Below are 24,362 nucleotides of genomic sequence, written 5' to 3'. Positions count from 1 at the left end.
GCTTTTAGTAGCTAGAGGTGATAATGTGGACTCTTTCCGACATAACATGCCTGTATTTTCATTCAGCTACGGGAGACCCACAAGATACCCCCGTGTTCTGCTCTATTGTAAAGGACATGGTGTTATTTATTAACAGATGTACTTCCTGTGGCTGCTATTTAGGGCTGTCAGATGTACCACCTTCTGGTGTATATGTGTCCAACACTGAATTTCATAAAACAAGATTTATTTTTTGTTAGTACTAGGTTCCCCCAGTACAGTGCTTCTGGAAAATGAATGGTTTTAATCTGTTATTTATTTTTATTTGATCTGCAGAGATGCCACAAAAATTCACCAGCCCACCAACATCCGCAGTAGCATGGCTAGGAAAAGAATGGGGCAATCCTGGGCAAGGTAAGCATCTATCATTAGCCTTTTGTTCTGCTTTCACAATCTACTTCCATAGAGGCAACTACTACCTTTGGGCATCTGATTCCCAAGCCCTTTCAGGCCCTTCTCCCATTTTGCCCCTTCGCCCCATGAGGTGGTGATGTACAGCGAGAGGCACGATCGTGCATGAGCTCTACAGCCAGTTTACCTACGTTTGAAACCTGGCTCTACCACCTTCCTGATTCATCTATTTCTTTACCACTCTGTGCCTTAGTTTCCTTATCTGCAATGGGAGGATGCTATCTATCCCCTATGGTAGCTGTAAGCAACGTGATACGTGTAGAGCACCAAAACCAGTGTCTTGCATTGGTGCTTTACACGTAGGAAGTTTTCAAAATGTTACTTATGTTTCAACCACATGCTAGATATTCTCTTGGATGCCAACTCTGCCCACGCATTCAGCTAACACACATTTATTGAGCACTTATTATGTGCCAGGCACTGTTCAAGATCCTTGAGACACATAATGAACAAAACCAAAAAATATCCCTGCCTTGTGCAGATTTTTCAGGTAGAGGCATATAAGCAATAGTCGATAAATAGAAGTAAACTGTATTAGAGTGTAACTGCTGTGAGAAAAAATAATGGAGTTGGTAAGGGAATTGGGAGGGTAGGCAAGGGTGAAATTTAATATATATGTTCAATACAGTATTTCTAAAATAAAACTCACTTTTCCAGTAAAACTAGATTTTTTTTTTTTTTTAAGTCGGCTCCATACCCAGCCCAATGTGGGGCTTGAACTCATGATCTTGGGATCCAGACCTGAGCTAAAATCAAGAGTTGGACACTTAACTGAGCTACTCAGGTGCCCCTAGATTCCCTTTTTGATTCCCAATTACTGATAATCTTTGGTACCCAGGTTAAGAACTCAGTCACACTGTTTTCTTCTCTATTTTCCCCATAACTTGCCATTAAATCCTGTGTATTTTTCTTTTGTAATGTCTCTCGAATCTACCCTGACTTGAGCACTTGGGTTTGGGTTACTGTGGTGGCCTCCGAGTCTCTGCTTCTAGTTTCTCTCTGCTCCAGTCCATCCTGCACTTAATTCACTTGCAAAGCATGGCCCAGAACAGAGCTTAACCGTGTCTCTTCCTTTCTTTGGTATCTATGGAATAAAAGTCAAACTTGTTCAGGGATGTTCATAATCTGGCCTCAGCCTGCCTTTCCAAGCCCTCTGCTACTCTTCCTTAAATAGAACTTTCCATTTCAGCCAAAATAATCTACTGTGATTTCCTTCCTGCACCTACACAATGCATTGGTTTCTTTTCTAACACTGTATTGTTAGTTTTCTCCTTCTCTTTGTAGAAGTGTTAGAAATTTCATTAAAATTCCCTATAAAATTTACAAAATTCCATACAGTGAGGCATCCTCATGAGGGAAACCATGTAGACCTGATTTCAACAAGGTGGAGGTGCTGACTGAAGGACTCATGGCTTTCTGGAGAATCCACAAACAACTAAAATGGGTTTATTTGATACTACCAAGCCAAATCAAGACAGAATAGTGACTAATTAGTTCACCGCCAAAAATGTGCAAACAAGATTTACTTTTTCTAGACTGCCTGCCTTCTTTTCAGCCCTCACTTGCAAATCCTTTCTCCCCTTTGTTTCTTAATTCTGTCAAGGATTCCCTCGTGACAGTAATTTATGTAAAAATAACTGAAGGCCCAGTTTTTAAAATAGGCCCAGAAACAATTTTGTTTACATTTACAAATGTTTTATTGACTCATGATTAAAGTTGTTGGAAAAATAAATCCATTTTGTTTTTATATTAAAGAATCCAACTGTTCATTTTATGGAATTTATGTATAAGTACTCTTGCCATTGGTGAGTAGCAAAGCACTTTTATATTAATCCATTTCCTTCTGTGACGTCCTAATCCACAGCAGGCTACCATTTTTCCAGTGATACAATTCACTTCTGACTCAAGTCACTTGCATATAAATGATTCAACCAATTTCTATTACTTTATATGGATTTCAATGCTAGTGAGATACACATTTCTGCCACGTAAGATGGAGATTTTCTCAAAAGACTTCTACTAATTTAAATGGTAACTTTCAATGGGTCAGTCTCCAGAACCACAGGTCCATGTACCTCAAAACTAAGAAATACATTATTTCAGAATGATCACCAACCAAAATCCTTATTCTTTCAGATTTCTGGCTTCCCAAGTATCTGCCTGATCTCTGGGTTATTCTCAGCTCAGTTCTGAGGACTGAACACAGAACCTCTTTATCAATGAGGAGTTAAGGCAGCCCATCAAGTTCTTTAAAAACAAACTTCCAGCCTATTTCATCTTCCCAAATTATGTAGTCTACAGGAGTTACTAAGCCAAGTGTTAACTATAATGTTTTGTCTATAAGCACTTTATATTTATTCTTATATATTAGTTTGCTATAGCTGCTGTAACGAAGTACCACAGACTGGTTGGCTTAATCAAATCAACAGATTTATTTTCTCACAGTTCTGGAGGTCAGAAGTCCAAGATCAAGGTTTTTGGAGGTTTGTTTTCTTCCGAGCCCTCTCTCCTTGGCTTGCAGATGGCTGCCCTCGGCTCCTTCAGTCTTTCCTCCATGCTTGTGCATCCTTCAGGTCTGCATGTCCTTATTTCCTCTTATACGGATAGCAGTCAGTTTGGATTAGGACTCACCCTAAAGGATTCATTTTAATTTAATCACCTTTTTAAAAAGGCTCTCCAAATATAGTCACATTCCAAAGTACTGGAGTTAGGGCTTCAACATATGGATTTTGGGAAAAAAGAATCAGCCCCTTAAAAGTTTCCTAACAAAAGAGAGCCAAACTGGATGCCTGGGTGGCTCAGTTGGTTAAGCGTCTGCCTTTGGCTCAGGTCATGATCCTGGGGTCCTGGGATCCAGCCCCACATCGGGCTCCTTGCTCAGTGGGAAGTCTGTTTCTCCCTCTACCCCTCCCCACCATTTGTGCTCTCTCTACTCTGTCTCACTCTCTCAAATAAAAATCTTAAAAAAAAAAAAAAAGCCAAACTGTCATTTATGATGTCTTAAAAGATTTTGGCTCTATCTTTGGGAAAGGTGTTAAATTAGCTTCCTCAGTATATGAATGAAACTCCTATAGATCACATGAGGTAAAAGAGTCCAAGTGCAAAGTTTGCCTGGAAATCAGACATTTGTTCATGGGCACCTGGTTTGCTCTACTATCCTAGTTTTATGTATAATTTTAAATAGCCCTTCACTCTTGACCCAATGGAATGTGTGTGCAAAAATAAGCATTTATTGTGTTTCAGGTCTTGGACAAAGTATTTTCCACACACAGTCTGTTTAGTAGGGATGAATTTCCCCAATTTCCAGAGAAGGACACTGGATCTCAGTAGTAACTTGCCCCAAATCGTTGAGGCAGAACCAGAGCCCAGCTACTCAGCAGTGTGGTCTCTGTGTTTTTCTCTGGTGAGACTGGGAGAACTGCAATTCCACTTCTGGGAACATACCAAAAGGTGTCAAAAGCAGGCACCTGAACAGATATTTATATACCAATATTAAAAGCAGCATTATTCAAAATAGCCAAAAGACAGAAACAACCCAAATATTCATTGGGTGAATGGATAAACAAAACGTGGTAAATACATGCTATGGAATATTATTCAGCTCTAAAAAGGAATGAAATTCTGATACATGTTATAATATGGATGAATCCTGAAGACATGTTAAGTGAAAAAAGGCACTAAAGGACAAATACTGTATGATTCTACTTATATGAGGTACCTAGAATAGTAAAATTCATAGAAACAGGAGAAAAATGTTTACCTAGAAAAATGGGCTGAAGGAAGAGAGTGGGGAGTCATTGTTTATTGGATGATGAAAAAGTTCTAGAGAGTAGTGATGGCAGGAAAACAGTGTGACTGTTCTTACGGTTACTGATCTGTACAACTTAAAAACGGTTAAAATGGTAAATTTTATGTTGTGTATACTTTACAATAAAAAATGTGGCTAGCGTGAGGAATTGAATTTTTAAGTTTAATTAATTTAAATATGTTTAAAAACCAGTATTTGATTCAGTTATTAGAAAACGTTTAAATATGCTTGAAACGTGTATGAAATTTTGTAATCTCCCACTATGTAAAGAATCTCTTGCTTGAAGTAAAGAAAAACAAAATCTCACACATATTTGAAATGCCAACTTTGTTTTCAAGCCTGGGGCAACGTTAATACAGCTATCTCCTTTCACTACCAGGAGAAAACTATCACATTTTACACCTAAGCCTAATTTTACATTGTAAATTATATAGCCTCTAAATAACCTTCATTCTAGATACCTGCAGAAACACAAGTTGTGTTCACAAAGCATATATTAAATCAAAAGTACATGTCAATACCACCAAAATGGTTTTATTTTTTGTCACTGACAACATGCATAACACTGCCAATTGTATCATTACAATTTGTTCTGATTTTGTTAAACAGTACGGAAGTATGTATTAAAAATATATGTTTACATTTAAATTTAACACTTAAAGTTCTTTTTAAGGCGTTAAACATAACGTTAGCCTTCTCAATATATTTTCCTGCTTTGTATCATACATAAATAACTTAATCTACAAAATCATAAATAGAACTATTAACTCTTGTGGTCTAAGAGTATATACCAACTTTGGAGCTTGACAAAAATGTTGTCTTTATGATTTTATGGGTAACAACATGCAGGACTTGCAGTGTTTACTATCAAATAAATGACTTATCACAAGTTGTTATTGTCTCCCAACTGAGTCTGCCAATAATACACCTTCCAGTGCCCTTGGTAAAGATGCTAGGCACTTACAAAGTCAAAATAATCAAGACTAGATTTTACAACAGAAGGTTGTCACTTAATTACTAAGCCTTACTTTGAAGAACAAAAATGCTGCTAAAGAGTAAATACTTGTATTATCACTTAAATGGAAGCTAATAAAATCTAAAATAAAATCAGATTAAAATCCTATCACTCTTGGGAAAAATATTCCTTTGAGATTTTGCTACAAGAACGGAATTAACACTATCCTACATTTTCTAAAATTTATTTTGAACCATCACTTTGATTAGTTAAAACTTTCAGGGAAAAAATAATGACACACAAAGTGACCTTGGAAAGGAATACTTATAATTCCTGATACAGAACACTTGATTATTTAGTTTTTGTTTAATGACTGGAAATCTTTAGTCCTTCAGAAAACACCGTATTTGTTGATAGATACTTCCTATTTAGTGATTTATTAGGTAACCACTCAAGATATATTAGGTAACCACTCAAAACTATTTTTACATACTAAAATTAAAGAATTTTGCATATTGGAAATATTTCATTATGCATTATTTTTTAGGCCGTCATTTATAGAGTATAAAACTTAGAAAGAAAAATACTGTCAATAGTTTCATTAAATTTAAATGATTCAAATGACAATAGTCAGCACTATCACTACTTTTAAAATCTAAGTTTGTAAGTTTTATTTTTCGATCAATACAAAAATGATCTGGTTCATACTGTTAACTGCCAGAAAAACTTTCATGTTTAAAAAACTAAATACTCTTTGTTAAAGAAGAGCAGGTTAAAACAAATGATTTCTGTGCTCTTATAAAAAAGATTCTGATATATGTTGTAATTCTACATCAAAATTCACAAATGGTGGCTGAAATTCTGTCAACTTTTAGCCCAATACAACACAAATCCACGGCTATTTTGCATAAACAATTCAAAATTAAATTTTATAATGGAAATGTCAACAAGTCATAACTACTACATTACTTCTGATGGGTTCCACTATACTTCAACCAGGCACAGCACATGTGCACATCTGATAGACAGACTGCTTAGAAAATTAAAGCTATCAGAGCTATAAATAAGGAATACGTAAATATGAACACAGCAATGCCAATGCATTAGAGCTGTTAAAAAAAAGATGTGATGTAAACACATCTGATAGTTCTCTCTGTAAGCCATTTTCCACTGATTTATAAAGCTATGGTTTTATAATTCTTTTAAAAAGGAAAATGTTTCTACACTGCTGCATGCAGTAATTTCATTGTACATTCTTGACTACAATGCAATCTTCAAATCCTCTTGAAGAGCTTGACAGATCTCATCAGAATTTCTCCAGAAAGTCAGCTTGTCGTATTTTCAGCAGCCTAAAACAAGAAAGTAAGTTTCATTATAATAAAACCACGAAAAAAGAGACACCATGGAGATATATTTGTCAATACTGCATTGTCATTAACAAACAATTCCTCCTCCACATATCCTGAACCACTTTTATCAGGATAATGCAGTGGGGTTTTTACTTTTTGCAGTACATTAGAACTACTTCTTGAACTGACTGCTAGGCTAACTGTGGAAAATTGTTCTATCATCTTAAATAATACAGTTTATGTAAAAATATACTGCTACTTGAAAAACTGACCCAAGCAGACCTTATCCACATACTGTATCCACCTTATCCAGACTTTATTGGTTTGTCTGTTTCTGCATGTTTCATTATAGTGTGAAAAGGGGATTATGAATGAAAAAGACCTTTCTGTTAGAAAGCAGAGGAAAAAAGGGCAAAAGGGAATAATGAACACATGGCTAATCCTGCTTCACCTATACCACCAACTATTATACTTCCCCTGATTATTCTGCAGAAATTTCCAGGCACCATATAAGTCATCAGTAAATGATTTTGAGACATTTCTTTTTCCTTTTTAAAGATTTATTTATTTTAGAGAGAAAGAGAGCGAGTGCGCACACACGCGCTCAGGGAAGGGCAGAGGGAGAGAATCAGGCTCCTTGCTTAGCTTGGTTAGCTTAGTGCGGAGCCAGATGGAGGTTTGACCTCACAACACTGAGATCATGACCTGAGCTGAAATCAAGAGTCAGATGCTTAACTGACTGAGCCACCCAGGTGCCCCTTGATACATATTTCTAAAAGATAAGGATTTAAACAAGTAATTTCTTAATGCCAAATATGAATATGATGATTTTAACTAAGTTTAATTTTAGAAACACACAGTAAACTTTTCATTCATTTACGTTTCAACTTCTTAATTAAAACTTGCTTTTAAGTTTAGTCTAAGTTCAGAGGCCTTTCACGAAAATCCCTTAACATGCTAGGAAAACTGTAGTTAACTCAATCTGGAACATTCTCTTTGCAATCAGCAGAACCTACCTTGTTTGTCCATATAGTTGGCTATTCTAATTAGCCTTTCATTTCTTTGGGTTTATTACTCACAAGGATTAGAAACTAGTTTGAAAAAATCTCCCTTGTTCTAAAAGGTTTCTTATTTCTACCCTTAAAGGTTCTTACATTAGCTTTAGCTGCATACCTTTAGGCACTCTGTCTTCTTCCTAACCCCATTCTCAGTATCATTTACTTCAAGGAAGAATTGAAATAATATAAACAATTTTAGAATTTTTAAAAAATTAAAGTACCTTAACTCTAATGCAATTTGTCTAGTCCCATTCCATTTTTTTTATACTAATTTTTGAGGTTCTCCTCCAAGAAACAGACAACGGAACAAGTTTTTTCATCTAAATTAAGCAAGCCATCAATCTTGTATAGCATTCCTGTTATATGAATATAGTACTACTCTGTTTGAAAGGACAGCAATGGCATCCTAAAGAGCTCCAGTTACCAGACTGCCGTTAGAGACTCCAAAATTTCATAAGCATTGGCCCTGGGAAAAAACCAACTTTAGCAGCCTTGTCTCCCACACTTTGGTGTAAGTTTATTCCCTCCTTCGGGAGGATGGGTGGTGACATAAGACTTATTGAATCCCTTATTTCTCTCCCAACTCCACATTCTACAGCTCCAATGTCCTCATGCCATACAAAACCTTCCTACAGTGAGGAGACACATCACTCCCCCTAAGGTATTAGTGATCACACAGGACAGCTGCAAGAGAAAGGGCAAGGCTTGTCAGTGCGAAGTGCATCAATAATAGTCCAATTCGAGGCACCTTGGTACTAAAGTAGAAGATACAGGAAGTAGGTTTTGCCCAGAATTTCTGAAGTCGCAATATGTAAATGATTGCTTATAATTAGCCCTGAGGAGGCAGTACTAAAGTTCAGTGCTTGGTAGAATCATTCATAAAAATAAAGTCTATTTTACTTGTAAATGCATTCATTAAAAGGTATGGAAACTGAAAAAAAAAAAATAAAGCCTATTTTTTAAAAACCGTACCTTAATTAACAGTCCCACTTATGCTGTGGGAGATACATACAACGCGACACATCTACTGATGCGAAGAAACTGACCTGTGTGACACACAACCAACTACTTTTACTGTAAATGATTAAACAATATACAAATCTGTGAGAAAGTAAAAACAATTAATGAAAAATTGTTGCAATTGTCTAAATAGTTAACTAAAGAACAAAAGGAAAAATTGGATGTTTATAGACCAACAGCTCCTTGCAACATTTCAGGATGGGCTTGATTTGTATTTTACACATTCTAAAATAAAGGTAAGTACCATATAAGGAAATTCTAACCAGTAGGATTTCTAGGTAAAGGCAGTAGAACATAACAGGAACAGCAACAGGTAAGAGAATAACTAATTTAATAGTAACTAATAAACCAACCCAACAGCAGCAGGTAAGAGAATAAGTAGACTTTATAATCTAAGGAGAAGCAACCTGTGAAAGGTTATTCTTTAATCCATAAAGTTAAATGTAATATTTTTATTTTTAAAATGGCATGCTACCATGTAGAATGGTGTTCACCAAATATTGCTGATTATCTCTTGGGTGGTTCTGAATGATTTGTTTCCTTCTTTGTATTTTGATATTTAAATATTTTAAAATTATGAGCATTTAATAAAAATTACATACAGATTTCAAAAATTCCTTTAAAGAAAAAAGTTCTAATTAACATTTTTCTTCTTTGCTAGACACTTTTCAGGATTCTCCTCTCCGCCTAGTTTTAATGAGAACCTGGCATACTGGTTGTTGTTTATGGAGAAATATGTTTTCGGGGTGTGTGTGTGTGTGTGTGTGTGTGTGTGTGTGTGCGCGCGCGCATACTGGTTGTTGTTTATGGAGAAATATGTTTTCGGGGTGTGTGTGTGTATGTGTGTGTGCGCGCATACTGGTTGTTGTTTATGGAGAAATATGTTTTCGGTGTGTGTGTGTGTGTGTGTGTGTGTGTGTGTGTGTGTGTGTGATCTTCCATTCAAAGGGCAATGCTTTCTGATTTTGTTTATCTTAAATATTGATTTTACCTCCTATATCTCACTATGGTCCACTATTCTCACTATAGAATAACCAGCATGTTCAAAGCTAAAAAAGCAATTCTATCCTAATACCTTGGGTTTATTTTGCCTAAGGAAGGGCTATGCCAAAACACTTGTCAGTTCCTCTTGTACCCCATGGACTAGGTTATTTGTCTCTGGTTCCTTTATGGCACTCTAACTGCATTACAATATGAAACCTTCATGCTCTTTTGCCTCCCTATTCTGTGTCAAATTCCAACATAAACAACAAAAATTCACGCAGTTGTGGACGATGTTTATTAAGTAAATTCTCTTCCACTAGAATTTCAGAAATTTACTGATCAAAGACTATGATACTGCATTTTATTTTTAACAGCAGGGTTATGAAAGAATACTAAACCAGGGAATGTTCCCATGCTACAGTCCATTAATTCACTTCTAATCACATTTCACCCTTTCTCAAAAAGCAGGCTCAGATATTTTTTAGAACTTATTGTAGGTGAAAACTTAGTAGTTAACAACTCTGAAGCCAGAGTCCAAGTTCAAATCTCAGCTCAACTACTTCTCAGTAAGTCCTTGGGAGAAGCTGGCCACCATAAGCTTCAGTTTCCTTAGCAGTAAACTACTAACATCAGTACCAGTACACATCACTGCTGTGACTCAAAGTGCTCATAAATATTAGTTATTCTTACGATATTATTTAGTTATTTTTCTTTCTGTCATATGAAAGCTCAGTTGTGAGTTTAAAAAGAAACAAGGTTTGAATAGTTTTTTTAAAGATTTAAACATCTGACTAAAAGAAATTAGTAACTTACATGCACATTTAACAAAGGGTTCACATTCAGAATATTTAAGACTACCAATACAAAAGGAAAAACAGACACCCCAGAAAAAAAAATGGGCAAACTACCTGAAAAGGTATCTCACAAAAGAAAATGGCCAAAAAAACATGTAAAAACACATTCAACCTCATTGGTACTAGGAGAAATGCAAATAAAACCACATAAGAAACCCATACACACCCACCAAAATGACTAAAATTAAAAACACAATAATAAGTATTGGCATAGATGTGGAGCAAGGAAGGGAAACTCATATGCTGCTCATGGAAACAGAAATACAACTACTTTAGAAAAGTTTGGAATTATCTATATTCAAGTTGAAGATAAACATATCCTAAAAACCAAGCAACCTGACTTGTAGATATACACCACCCAAAAGAAATGCATGCACATATGCATCATGAGACATGCACAACTAGGCTCATAGCAGCATATTCCTAATAGCCCCACACTGGAAGCAATCGAATATCCATTCACAGTAGAAAAGATAACTGAATAGTACTATATTTGTGCAACAAAGCATGATTATTTCAGTGAAAAGGACTGTATTACAGCTACACACAACATAAACGAACCTCCGGGGTGCCTGGGTTCTGCATGTAGAATCTGCTTGACATTCTCTTTCTCCCTCTTCCTCTGTCCCTCCCCCTGCTCCTGCATGCACTTGCACGCACTCTTACTCTCTCTCAAATAGTCTTTTTTTTTTTTTTAAAGATTTTATTTATTTATTTGACAGAGAGAGAGAGATAGCGAGAGCAGGAACACAAGCAGGAGGAGTGGGAGAAGGAGAAGCAGGCTTCCCGCTGAGCAGGGAGCCCGATGCGGGGCTCGATCCCAGGACCCTGGGATCATGACCTGAGCCGAAGGCAGACGCTTAATGACTGAGCCACCCAGGCGCCCCTCAAACAAAGTCAAAAAAAGAAAGAAACAAACGAACCTCACATGATTCTGCTAAGTGGAATCTAAAAATAAAAAATGAATAAACAAAAAGCAGAATCAGACCTATAAAAAGAGAAAAAAACTGTTGACTTGCAGAGGAGAGAGGGGGATGGACAAAATGGGTAAAGGAGAGAGGGAGAGATAGGTTTCCTTCCTTATGCTGTGACTTTTATTCCTGTGACTTAATTCATTCTGTAACCGGAATAAAAGTCACAGCATAAGGAACAGTCAGTAATATTTTAATAGTGATGTCATGGGACAGACGGCAGCAAATCTGTTGGGGCAGCTGGTGGCTCAGTCAGTTAAGCGTCTGCCTTCAGCTCAGGTCATGATCTCGGGGTCCTGGGATTGAGCCCTGTGTCAGGCTCCCTGCTCAGTGGGGAGCCTGCTTTTCCCTCTGCCCCTCCTCTCACTGGCTCTAATAAATAAATAAAAATCTTAAAAAAGGGGCGCCTGGGTGGCTCAGTCGTTTGGCGTCTGCCTTTGGCTCAGGTCATGATCCAAGGGTCCTGGGATCGAGCTCCGCATTGGGCTCCCTGCTCGGCTGAGAGCCTGCTTCTCCCACTCCCCCTGCTTGTGTTCCCTCTATGTCTCTCTTGCTGTCAAATAAATAATCTTAAAAAAAAAAAATCTTAAAAAAAGTGTAAACCTGTCAAGTCACTAAGTTGTACACCTGAAACTAATCTAACACTCGTGTGTCAACTATACTCAAAAAAAACAAAAAACACCCTCTCAAACATGTTAAATGAAGAACCCAGTAAAGACTCTGCTGTAAGATTCCAGTTTGTATCACATTCAAAAATTTTACAAAATTAAACTGCAGTGTTTGAAGACCCATGTTTAGTCAGTAAAACTGTTAAAAAGAAGAAATCTTCTACCATAAAAATCAGGACAGTAGTTACTGGAAGGGAGAGCAGGAGAGGTTAGTGATAGGGGAGCTCAAGGGAACTTGTAGGGCTCTAGCAATGAGAATTGTACAGATATTCTCTTTACGATAAATTTTTGCTCTGGAACTGTCTTCTGTTTACCTTTTTGTGTTTCAAGTTTTAAAAAATCTCAGAAACAACCCAAATCACTGGAATTTACTAGAACTGACTAAATTTGAGATGGGTAAATTACATATATTATATAGTTTTGTTTTCTCAAAGAAAAAAAAAAGCTAGAGAAAAGTCACTTTGTCCTTGGACAAGTTTTCAGAGGGACTAACTTGAATATTAGTATCTGTGGTGAGTTAGTTATATAAACATGGAAATAAAATCACCCAAGATTTTAAATCACTGTACACAAGTCAGAAAGGGAATATACCTTTCCTGTTCCCAATGTGAGCAACTAAAAAGTGGCGAGCTTGTATTTGAAAAAAGGTGGCCCTTGGGCCCATGGTGGCAGTGCAGCCAACTGGCCTCGGCAGTCCCTTCCTCTCAGAGCTACTGTTTGTCATTCTTCCCTTCTCTTGAGGGAGAAACACATGACCACAGCCGGGGAGGCCTAGTGGCCAGTTTCCTTCCTGCAGAATCCAGAAGTACAGAATCCCAGCCTTCCTTTATTTTGTCTGGGTCCCTTGCAGTCAAGTCCGAGATGGTGGACTACATTTATGAATCATATACCCAATCTCCTCACCAGAGCCCCACTCTGGGCTTCCTCTCCAGAGCATGCTGTCTGGGTAAGGCTGAGAGTTTTCTAAATCAAGTGCTGGCTCCTTTTCGCTTACCAGTTCCTTGATTTCTCATTCTTACATTTTATTATAAGTAGCAAGCAGAAATCTTGCTCCTGCACTTTCCACACTTTGCTAGGAAATTTCCTCAGGTAAATATCCAAGTTCATCACTTACAAGTTTTATTTTTCTTCCAATAATAAAACATAATTCAGCCAGGTGCTGTCACTTTGTAGCAAGGACAACCTTCCCTCCAGTGTTCAATAATATGTTCCTTATGAGATCTCACCAGAAGCCCCTTTAAAGTCCATTATTTCCAGCAACATTCTGCTCATCATGACGTATGTATTCTCTAAGACAATTAAAGCTTTCTCTACTGCTCTCCTGTCCTTTCTGAGCCCTTACCAGAATTGCCTTCAATGTCTATAGTTCTACTAACACTTTCTTCAAGGAAATCTGGGCCCTTTTTATTAAGTGTGTAAAATTTTCCAACTTCTACCCATCACCCAATTCCAAAGCCACTTCATGACTTGTAGGTCTTTGTTACAACAGCACCCCACTTTCTAATAGTGAAATCTGTATTAGCTTTCTAGGGCTGCCATTACCAGGTACCATAAACTGGGTGGCTTGAAACAACGGAAATTTATTTTCTCATAGTTCTAAAGGCTAGAAGTCCAAAATCAAGAAGTCAGAAGGCTCTAGCAGAAGATCCTTGCCTCTCCGTAGTTTCTGATGGCTGCCAACAATCCTTGGCCACCACTGCTCTCTCTGCCTCCACTGTCACAAGGCAGTGTCTCCACATGGTGCTCTCTTGGTGTTGCTCTGTCCAAATTTCCCTTGTCTTATAAGGACATCAGTCATTAATCCATTATGATCTTATCTTAACCTGATTATACTTGCAGATACACAATTTCCAAATAAGGTCACATTCCCAGGTACTGGCCTTGAACTTCTTTTTGGGCTCACAACACAAGGAAAATTCTAAACACAGCTGGAGACTTCTGAGAAGAGAAAATGTGGTCCATGACAGTAGCAATTTTTGTAACTGAACATATGCTACTAAGATCCTGGTTTTCAGAATTTCTGATGGTGACAAAAGCTAGTTTAATCATATTTAAGTAGGATCTTTCACATAAACTCATTAACCATTTTCTAAACAAAAGCATCTTTCTTTAGAATGAACATACAGATCGCTAACCTTTAGTGCTTCAGTGGCCTTGCGAAGTTCCTTAATAACGGACGATAAAGCTTCTGGGTTAATTCCTTGTTCACAAAGCCGTACACAAATAGACAGAGTTTCCATATCTAAGCCAGTATTCAAAATTTTTGAAATTTCCAGCAGAACTGAAAAAGACAGAGGAAACTTCAGAAACAATTACATTAAAAAATGTGTACCCAATACTTTGTTTTTAATTCATATAATACGCATAGTACCAAAGAACTAGCACAGCATCCCTATATTTTGAAATTGTCATGTAATACTGTCTTGTTCTTACTCAGCCTAGCACCAGAAATACACTTATACCCTCCCTCCACATAACTGCTCTTTATACTTTGATTTATATTCTACCACTCATTCAATATCTTAAATATATGCATCATAATCAGGATTTTTCAGAACATTTCCCCATTTTTAGTATGCTTTTACAATGTAATTTAGTCTCATAACATCCCATTTTATGAAAACACCATACATTACTTAACTACTCTACTATTTTAAGAGTTAAGTGGGTCTCATGTTTTCCCCACTGAAATAATCCTATGATAAGATCTGTACATACTAACTTCATTTTATTTCATTAGGATAAATTCCCAAAAGTGGAATTGCTCAGTAATATACATATTTAAGGCTTTAAAAGTACTTAGAAACTTCTACAATTTGACAGGGTAATCATGTCCATTAAAATCTAATAGTAAAAAAATGAAAGCCCATTTTTTACCTTTTTTATAGTACTTCATTTTATTGTAGTTTATAAAAGTAATTGACACAAGAAACACTAGCAAAGAGAAGCAAAGAATATAAATACACTGGCTTCATTAAATTTTGTTTTATGGTGGTTGTTTCCCCGAGCATGTTTAGAATTTGTTAAAAGTCAATGGTCAACATGTTATCTATGGCTTCCTGTATTATTTTCCCTTGGCATTATACTTATACTTTGCATTCCCCATGCAAAGATTATATAACCACCCACCAGTATTCCCTTCCATCACTTCAAAGTTTATTTCCTGCCTGCCTATAAACATTTAAATATTTAACTCCCTGCAGTTTGGGTTGAAGATAGGATCTAACTTTACCTCCCTGAAATAAGTCCATTCCCTCAATACTATTTATTGAGTGATCTCTCCTACTACTACTCAATTAAGATGCCACCTTTATCACATAGTAAATTCCCATTTACCCATTTGTTACATCTCTATCTTATGTCAGAACCACAATTTTAATTACTAACTTTTATCAACATACAGAAGGTTAAAGATTTTGTTATCTTTCTTCTTCATAAGCTCTTTTGTTCTTTCAGTGAACTTAAAAATCTTGATCAAGGAGCACCTGGGTGGCTCAGTTGGTTATGCATCAGACTCGTGATTTAAGGTCAGGTTATGATCTCAGGGTTGTGAGATCTACCCCTGTGTTTTCTTGCTGGGCATGGAGCCTTCTTAAGATTCTCTTTCTCCTTCTCCCTCTGCCCCTCCCCCTGCCTCTTTCCCTCTCTAAAAAAATCTTGATCAATTCCAAATACAAACTCCGTTTGGATTCTGACTTGAATTGCATAAAAACTACATTATTTTGGGGTGAATGGACAAGTTAACAATATTGAGGGTTACATGATGTCTAACTCCTTCAAAAAACTAACGTAGTATTCATGATGTTCATGAGATGGGCCCTTCCCACCTTTTCGTATCAGACATTCATTTTCATCTCTAGAATTTCAAGGTTTTTTTTTTTAAATGTCTTTCATGCCTAAACTTTTTGAACACATGGAGTATAGTTTTAATGTCCTTGTTTGCTAAGTGTAACATCTGTGTCAGTTTCAGGTCTATTTCAACTGACTGAATTTTTCTATCATGGGTTGTATTTTCCAGCTTTGCATATTTAGTTAATTTTTAATTAGATGCTTGACATTGTAAATTTTACCTTGTTGGTTGCTATTTTTATATTTCTATACATATTATTTTTAAAAATATTTTTATACATGTTCTTGGGCTTTGCAATGAGATGCAGTTATCTGAAAAGATTGATCCTTTTGAGTCAAAATTTTAAGATTTATATAGTCAGGATCAGAGCCCTGTTTAGTGTACGGCTAATTGTTCCTCGTCACTGAGGTAAGACCCTCGTGAGTGCTCTACTAAATGCCTCGTGAATTATGAAGTTTTCCATTCTGGCTGGTAGATACAAGCACTATTTTCAGCCTTCTGTGAGCATGGTGTACTGTTCCCTCTAGTTCTTTTGAATGCCTTTCCTAGCTTTGTGGGTTCTTTCCTCACACACATGTGCTAATCAATGCTCTGCTGAATACTTGAGGGGACCCTCCTACTGGTCTCCAGAATTCTCTCTGTAAGCTCTTTCCTCTCACATATTCTGTCCTGCAAATTCTACCTGCTTTGGTCTCCCTGGACTCTAAACTCCTTCTGCTAACTTCGGGGGTCCACACTACCCCCCAATTGCACTGCGGCTGGAAACTCTCTGAAGGTACCAAGAACAGGCAACTATTGGGCTCTCTTCATTTACTGTCTCTGGGATCACTGTTCTTTACTACCTGATGTCCATTGTTCTGTCTGGGTTTTGTTTTTTTTTTTCTTCCAGGTAGGAGGGTAAATCCAGTTTTTGTTACTCCATCTCGGCTGGAAGCTGACAGCCCTTTCTGTTTCATTTCTTCAGTTTTGATATGCCAACATACCAGTACTGCTCTTCAGTTGTATGCAGGCTGTAGTTCATGTTAGCCACTGAATTTATTTCAGTAACTCTATTTTAAGATTTCAAATTCCCCCCCATTAATTGCTTGTCCTTATTTCATAGTTAAATGTTTTTTTATAACCACTTATTTTGTGGCTATTGTTTCTGCCCTTACCTATCTGAAGTTAGATTCTTATCTTTGGCCATTTTTGAGATTTGCGTTTTCTGTTTCTTCAAGTATAAGCAAGCACCAAAGGAGAATGGTTAAGGGTCTGCTCTCTACAGCTAAAGTACCTGAGTTCAAATTTCACCTTCATTACTTAGCAGGCAAGGTAACCTTTTTTTTTTTTTTTTTTTAATTTATTTATTATTTTTTTTTAAGACTTTATTTATTAGTTGTCAGGGAGAAAAAGAGAGAGCAGCAGGCAGAGGGAGAAGCAGGCTCCTGGCTGAGCAGGGAGCCGATGCGGGACTCGATCCCAGGACCCTGGGATCATGACCTGAGCCAAAGGCAGACGCTTAACCGACTGAGCCACCCAGGTGTCCCGCAAGGTACCTTTCTGTGCCTTTATCACTCTGTGAAATAGGGGTGATAGTACTTACTTCACAGGGCCATTGTGAGAATTACAACACACACTCAGAATGCTTTGTCCATTGGCACCTAGTGCTCAAAAAAAGAGCTATTATTACTATCTTCTCTTTTTTCAATTTTCATGTGAGTTGTTTATGTTTTTCATCTGCCCTGGGTACTTAGTGATTTCTGACTGGAAGCTCATCTTCAACAGATTTTTCTTGATGTCTGGAATTGGTGAAGCATCCTTGGATGGGTAGTCTCACACTGGCCTCGGCCCTCTGGAGCAGCCCTAGTGGAAGCATAGTGGCTCCAGAGCCACAGGACACATGGATGATACTTCCTAATCCCTGGCCGTGGCAGATGGTACATTCCTGGCCCCCAGCTTCACTCAGGCAGGGCAGCACGCTTCATCAGGTTCCATTCCCAGTCTCTTGCTGTGGTTTCCATCTGCTCCTCTTTGGGGAAAATCTCTTTCTAACCAGGAGATTTTCCTTTCTTGTTTCTGAACATGGCTGTGCTGATAATTGCATTTTAGTATTATTTCCTGTCATTTTTATATGCTTGGAGCAGAAAGTTTTAGCCACGTGCTCCATCATCATCAATTTTGGTAGTGAATCACCAATCTCTTTAATTTTTAGTTTTGTCTTCATAATTGCATTCTACCTCGCTTTGGTATACTCTAGGTGATCAGTGCAAATATTCTAGAATATTACTTATTTTTATTTTGTAGCGAGCCACCTTAACAAATTCTACTGAAGTTTTTCAGTTAATTCTCTTGTTTTCTAATTAATCATTTTACCTATAAATAATAATTTCATGTCCTTCCTAACAGACTTTTCCTTTTCTTATCCTTCATTATTTGCTTAAACTTTCATATTAGTGGTTAAAAAAAAAATTCAGTGAAAGCAAGTGTTTCTAATGTTATTTGGAATGCTTTTAACACTAGCGTTAAGGATGATGGTAATCTCATATAGCTATCCTTGGTGTGTTAACAACGTACTGTTTTCTTTTGCTAAGACTTTAAAATTAGGGGAAAAGTGCTGAGTCTTATGAATACCTTTTCATCAAACACTGAAATAACCAGGCAGCTTTTTCCCTTTGACATAGTTAAAGAATACATTATATTGACAGACTATATTCACAGCTGAAGAACAGTGAGCTTGGGAAATCCCTACTTTTATAGTAGCAGTTAGCAAACTTGCTCGTTTTCTGGAAGTAGATGTTACCTCATCCCTCATGTTGTTCACTGTAAATACACCACTGAGAAAGAGCAGGAAGAAAGAGCAGTCAGGGCCTTGCTTTCTTGGCCTATTGAGCAAGAATGCACAGGTATGCTCAGGGCTCACAGGTTGCATCTCCCAATAGTGACACTGCATGACTTCTGACACTAGACTCAAAAAGGTAATATAGCTTCCTCCTGGCTCTCTCTTGAGGCACTCTCCCTTGCAACCCAGCCACCAAGTGGGAAGAAACCCACATGTTCCAGACAACAGCCCCTGCTGCAGGCCCAGCTAACAGGCAGTGTCAACTGGAAGATGTGTGCGTGAGGAAGCTTTGGGATGACTCCAGATTCAGCACTAACTGCAATGCATTAGAGACCCTCAATGAGAATTACCCAGATAAGCCCGGCCAACACCCAGAACTGTGAGAGACAAGTAATTGCTGTTTTATGCCAATAAGTTTGGGATGGTTTGTTATGCAGCAGCAAATGAAAACACGTACTCTCTGACCCTACTCCAACTCTCCAACATTACCATTATCACCATCACCATTATCCGTTGCTAAAAATTCTCCTCTCCAGTTTTCTCTTCATGGTAGACTCCTATCTATTAATTCTCTGCTTATTCCTGACTTCATGCCTTAGTTCATGCTTTTCTCCTCTGCCTTTTCTCTTCTCTCCATGTAACTCCATGCTCTTTTTCAGGTCCATCTCAGGACTAGTATTTCTTTCCTTTAAGCTTTCTTGTAAAATGTATGTTGATCTTTACCTACTAACTCCATAACCCATCCATAGTAAGTACTTCTGTAGTGCCTACTGTACAGTCCTTAGGTGTATTCTGTGCCTACGACACTACTGCTGGAAATACAGTTGTGAAAAAGACAGATATGGTCCCAGTCCTCATGGAATTACAGTCTATGAGACATCAATATTAAAGTAATAACTGATCCTAGTTAAAAGTGAAAGAGGGACAAGAAAAGCATACCTCCAAAACAAATTAGAAGGACATCTTACATAGCTGTGAAAGATAGTGTTTAGGAAAGACTTGTGTGAAAAAGTGACAAGCTTACACTTCAAGGGTGAAGAGAAATCAACCTAACTAATGCAGAGGTAGGAAGAAGTGCTAAGAGAGAGTGAAAAAAACAGCTTGTGCAAAAGTTCCTGCACTAAAGAGAACTTGGTAAAGAACCTTTCATAGATCTGAAAGGTTCTTCAGGTGAAGGCAATGTAATTATAGGGGGAGCAGAGGTGTAAAATATGAGAAAAGACAGACATGAACACCCACTAAGGCTCTACTGAAGATTTCAGAACTTTGGGAAGCTATTAAAAAACATAAAAATGGGAGTATGACAATCAAATTTTCATTTTTAAAAGACTCTGGCTGCATAATAGGGAATGGATCTTGGAAAGAGACAGAACACCCGCCAACAGGGAGTCCAGTTAAGTTACTGCCATCTTGGGGATAGACGAGTAGATGGCATGGACAGGAGAGATCAAGACAAGTGGTTAAATCTGAGACGAAGGAAGAACTGAAAGGGCTTAGTGAAGAACAGAAGTTAGGGGAGGTAAAAGAAAGCAAGAATGATTCCTAGGTCTCTTTCTCCCATGAGTAACTAGACTGATAGCCTAGGGACCATACATTTGTTTCACGGACACTACCTTGTACTGTGAACTCTCTTAACTCCTCCTTCTAGCTTACTACCTGATATATAATAAAGTAGCACTACACTGAAACCCTCTGGTAAGGAAGAGGTTCATTTTTATCACTATTATAAAGAACATAATTACTAGTAGTAACTGGAGGCATAAGGAAAATTTTAAAATATATGAAAATAAAGTATGAAACTATCAATACAGTATCTAAAATTACAAAACCTTGAAAAGCAAAAGAGGCAAGTGAGTACACTGGAGGACAGAGAGAGAGATAGAAAAGACTGACATTTGAAAGAAGGGATCTGGAAGAGAATGTTGAGGATCTAAAAATGAGAGTAGGGGATATAAGAGCTTATATTAAATCAGGACCAGGATGAGTCAGGTTCCTTTCAGCGTGAGCCACACAGATAAATTACAAAGTCTACCTGCTTTTGAAGTATCATTATCAAAATGCTTTCACTTCACAACAAAAATAAAAATGTTTATAGCCTAGTTCTACAACCCTGAAATCATTCAGATCCATTAAAAAATTAAATTACTGGGGCACCTGGGTGGCTCAGTCAGTTAAGCGTCTGCCGTCAGCTCAGGTCATGATCCCAACGTCCTGGGATTGAACCCGGCATCGGGCTCCCTGCTCAGCGGTGTGTCTGATTCTCCCTCTGCCACTCACCCCATTTATGCTTGTGCGTGCTCACTCTCTCTCTCTTCCTCTCTCTGAAATAAATAATCTTAAAAAAAAAAGATTAAATTACTGAGGGCTGATTCTAGTACTGATGGGAGAGAAGTAGTAAGAAGATGAGGGGAAATAATCTTTAAAGTGCATAGTCAGACTCAAACTTTTGATTCTCATGGCTAGATTTAAATACAGTGAAACCCTACATTAACAAAGTTTCAAATAATAATAATAGTTATTTGGGTAGTTCAGTCTAGCCCCTTGGGCAAGCTAAAGTTTTATTTCTGGGAATGAATGTGGAGGAACGTGGGACTATAAAATGTTAACATGAGGCACCTGGATGGCTCAGTCGGTTAAGCGTCTGACTTAGGCTCAGGTCATGATCTCAGGGTTCTGGGATCCAGCAAGAGAAGGGCTCCGCGCTCAGCAGGGAGTCTGCCTCTCCTCTGTGCACCATCCCGCTAGTGCACGGCTGCACATGTGCTAATAAATAAAATCTTTAAAAAAAATAAAATAAAATGACAACATTCAACTTCACATTATATATGACTGTCTTGGACTCCAATTATGGCATGATAGCAGGGATTTTCTGTAAGTTCAGAATTCTAATGGACATGATAGTCCCTAGCTGCCACATTTAACAAATGGTGATTCATTGCCAACCTGGGGCCTTCCTATCTTGAGGTTTGTGGGCAAACTGTGTGTAGAGGAGCAGTGTTCTCTAAGTCACACAGCCTCTCATTCAGTTTTTTTAAAAATCTGTTATTTCTTCACTTTTTCATGTTCTTACACTCAGTAATCTTCATTTTACACACACTTCTCTCCGTAAAAATCCTGATGCAACCAATACAATCAGTTCTCATTTGTAAATCACTAGTTCCACCAGAGATAAATTGGGAGTTTCCATCCAAATGGGATTCTATGGCCATATAAATAAGGAACCTAAGCATAGCTAACATAAACTGACAGAAATGAGGCCTCACACTCTCCATTCTGTTAAAAAACAACAACAACAACAACAACAACAACAACAAAACCCCACTGGCTTCCAAGCAAAGGTGTAAGTCAATACAACCATCACCCACTTTTTGGAAGTTTGTCTTACTCCACTCTGCTTTTACAGAAGACCTACATTAGTAGCTATTTTTGCTTACCAAAAGAAATCCGAGTTTTCGCTTTTATGAAAAAAGGCAAAAATGAAAATTAGCGTTCAGTGTTTGTTTGCAGCAAGCCATTACAGCGCACAACCCCAGCATTTAGTGTGTCACTGCCAAGCTCCTTCCCCGAAAACTACATTCAACATCTCACCATCAAGCTGCGAGAGCTTTGAACTGTGTCTGGGAGCATCTGTGCTTTATCTCTATTTATTTTGTGCATCTGTTAAGATATGTCCTAAGGCATCAGAAAAGCCTAAGAAAGGTTATTTTTTGGGTCTGAGAACACTCAAAAAAACTTTCCATATAAATCAACTGCTTCTTCACTATACACCATTTCAGCTTTAGGAAAGGTTTCATGGGAATGCTTTGCTTTCAGATACGGGGGCGGGGGGGGGGGGAGAACCTGTAATGTAGTACATTAAGAAGGAATGAGAAATAGGCTGAATATGGTGTTCAGAATAAAATCTGGGGCGCCTGGGTGGCTCAGTCGGTTGAGCATCCAACTCCTGATTTCGGCTCAGGTCATATCTCAGGGAGGTGGGATGGAGCCCTGCCCCCTAAGCCCAGAGTCTGCTTGTCCCTCTCCCTCTGTTCCTCACCTCTCCTCCCCCCACTCCGCCCCCATCTCTAAAATAAGTAAATAAAATCTTTAAAGAATAAAATTCTATTTTTCAGAAAAACAGCAAAATAGATACTTGGTAAATAAAAAATAAGATGCAAATGTTCTAGTAATGTAAGTACGTCTTGAAAAAGAAAGCAGCAACCCTTGCAGAAAAAGCCAGAAGTCTCATTAGAAGTCCCTTAAGGAGTGGCTGAATCAGTAAGTGGAGCCTACAGTGAAGTAGACAGGGAGACACAGCGGGGAGGCCGACACTACCGAGTGAGAATTGCACAGTTATGTTTCAATAAAGATGGAGACTAATGTCAATATCCCCTGGAAAATGCAAAAAAAAGCAATATTTAACATCCATCAAACACATATAAGTGGATATGAACAAAATGGAGACAAAGGAGTCTGCAAGTGGGATATATCTGCAACATAACACAAAAGTAGTAACAATTATCTTTTGATTCTTCACCTTCGTTATGCCTTTGCCTTATCTTAAACATTCACAATAACCTTAGGAGGAAGTGACCTCATTTTATAGAAAAAGACACAGGCTCAAAGATGTCTAAACTCACCCCCAGGAGTATAAAGCGGCAGACCCGGCATAACAGAGAGATGTAACTCCAAGACACTTCGTCTTCTAGCACGTGCGCGCAGGTTCGACGCCCGCGTGCCTCGAGGCACAAAACAGGTAAACACACCTACAGCCTCAGAACATACGCGTCACCCGCTCCAAGATGAAGTAGAGAAATTCTGAAGACGGGGCGACCTGCTCACTGGCCGCTTATTTAAAAAACACCTACTCCAGGACCAGAGACAAAGGACAGAGCGGTGACCAAACACACAAGGCCGCTCGCTGTCCGCACGAGGATTACAGTCTTGAAGACTGTTCCCGCTCAGGACTAGGAGAAAAGGGCGCTCTGCTCGCGGCGCGGCAGGGGGTGCGTGGGGTGGCAGCAGCACGTGAAGCCGGCCCCACAGGAAAGGACGCCAGACCCCCGCCGCAGCGGAGGGGCGTGGCGCGCGGGGAGCGGGAGCCGCGCGGGTCCGGCGCGGGAGGCACGAGGCGCGCGCCGGGCTGACGTGGGGGCTGGAACGTCGCGCGCGCGACAAACTACGCAAAAGCGAAGAGACAACTCTCAAAGAATGGGATCATCAGCACTACGGCCCTAGCGGGTCCCTTGGGAGGACCCTCAAAGATGCCCTTTGGGGCAGGAAGTGGACCTAACGTCCTCCTTGGCTTACCGCCGCCTGGGGGCCTTGGCCGCGGGAAACGGAGACAAGGTAAAGGGGGACAAACGGGCACTCACCGTCCATGGTCTCCCTCACCGCGTTCAGATTCGCCGCCGCTGCCGCCGCCGCCCCGGCACCGCTGCTACTCGCCATGGCGGAGGCCGAGGGAAGCGGGAGAAGGGCCTGACCCGGAACTGGAGGGCCTTCCTTTCTCCTGGGCAATCACACCACGCGTCCCCCGCTCACGCCGGGCAGGCTCCGCCCCTCGCGCTCGTCGCCAGCGTGAGGCTGCGTTGATTT

At 38.8% G+C, this 24,362-nt stretch overlaps 1 protein-coding gene across 1 annotated transcript; it reads right to left on the bottom strand.

Moving 5' to 3' along the window:
• Nucleotides 1-4,776: 4,776 nt before the first annotated feature.
• MZT1 (mitotic spindle organizing protein 1) lies at nt 4,777-24,324 on the bottom strand. The gene is made up of 3 exons (XM_036073114.2): nt 24,140-24,324; nt 14,253-14,398; nt 4,777-6,562 (listed from the first exon to the last, which is right to left on the bottom strand). Exons 1-3 carry the CDS (start codon nt 24,213-24,215, stop codon nt 6,539-6,541), a joined length of 246 nt encoding a protein of 81 aa, XP_035929007.1. The 5' UTR covers nt 24,216-24,324; the 3' UTR covers nt 4,777-6,538.
• Nucleotides 24,325-24,362: the final 38 nt, after the last annotated feature.

Source organism: Halichoerus grypus, chromosome 4, assembly GCF_964656455.1.
Source record: "Halichoerus grypus chromosome 4, mHalGry1.hap1.1, whole genome shotgun sequence".
In the NCBI taxonomy this organism is placed as follows: Eukaryota; Metazoa; Chordata; class Mammalia; order Carnivora; family Phocidae; genus Halichoerus; species Halichoerus grypus.
Note: the sequence above shows the minus strand (reverse complement) of the source record. Positions and strands in the feature narration are given on the sequence as shown.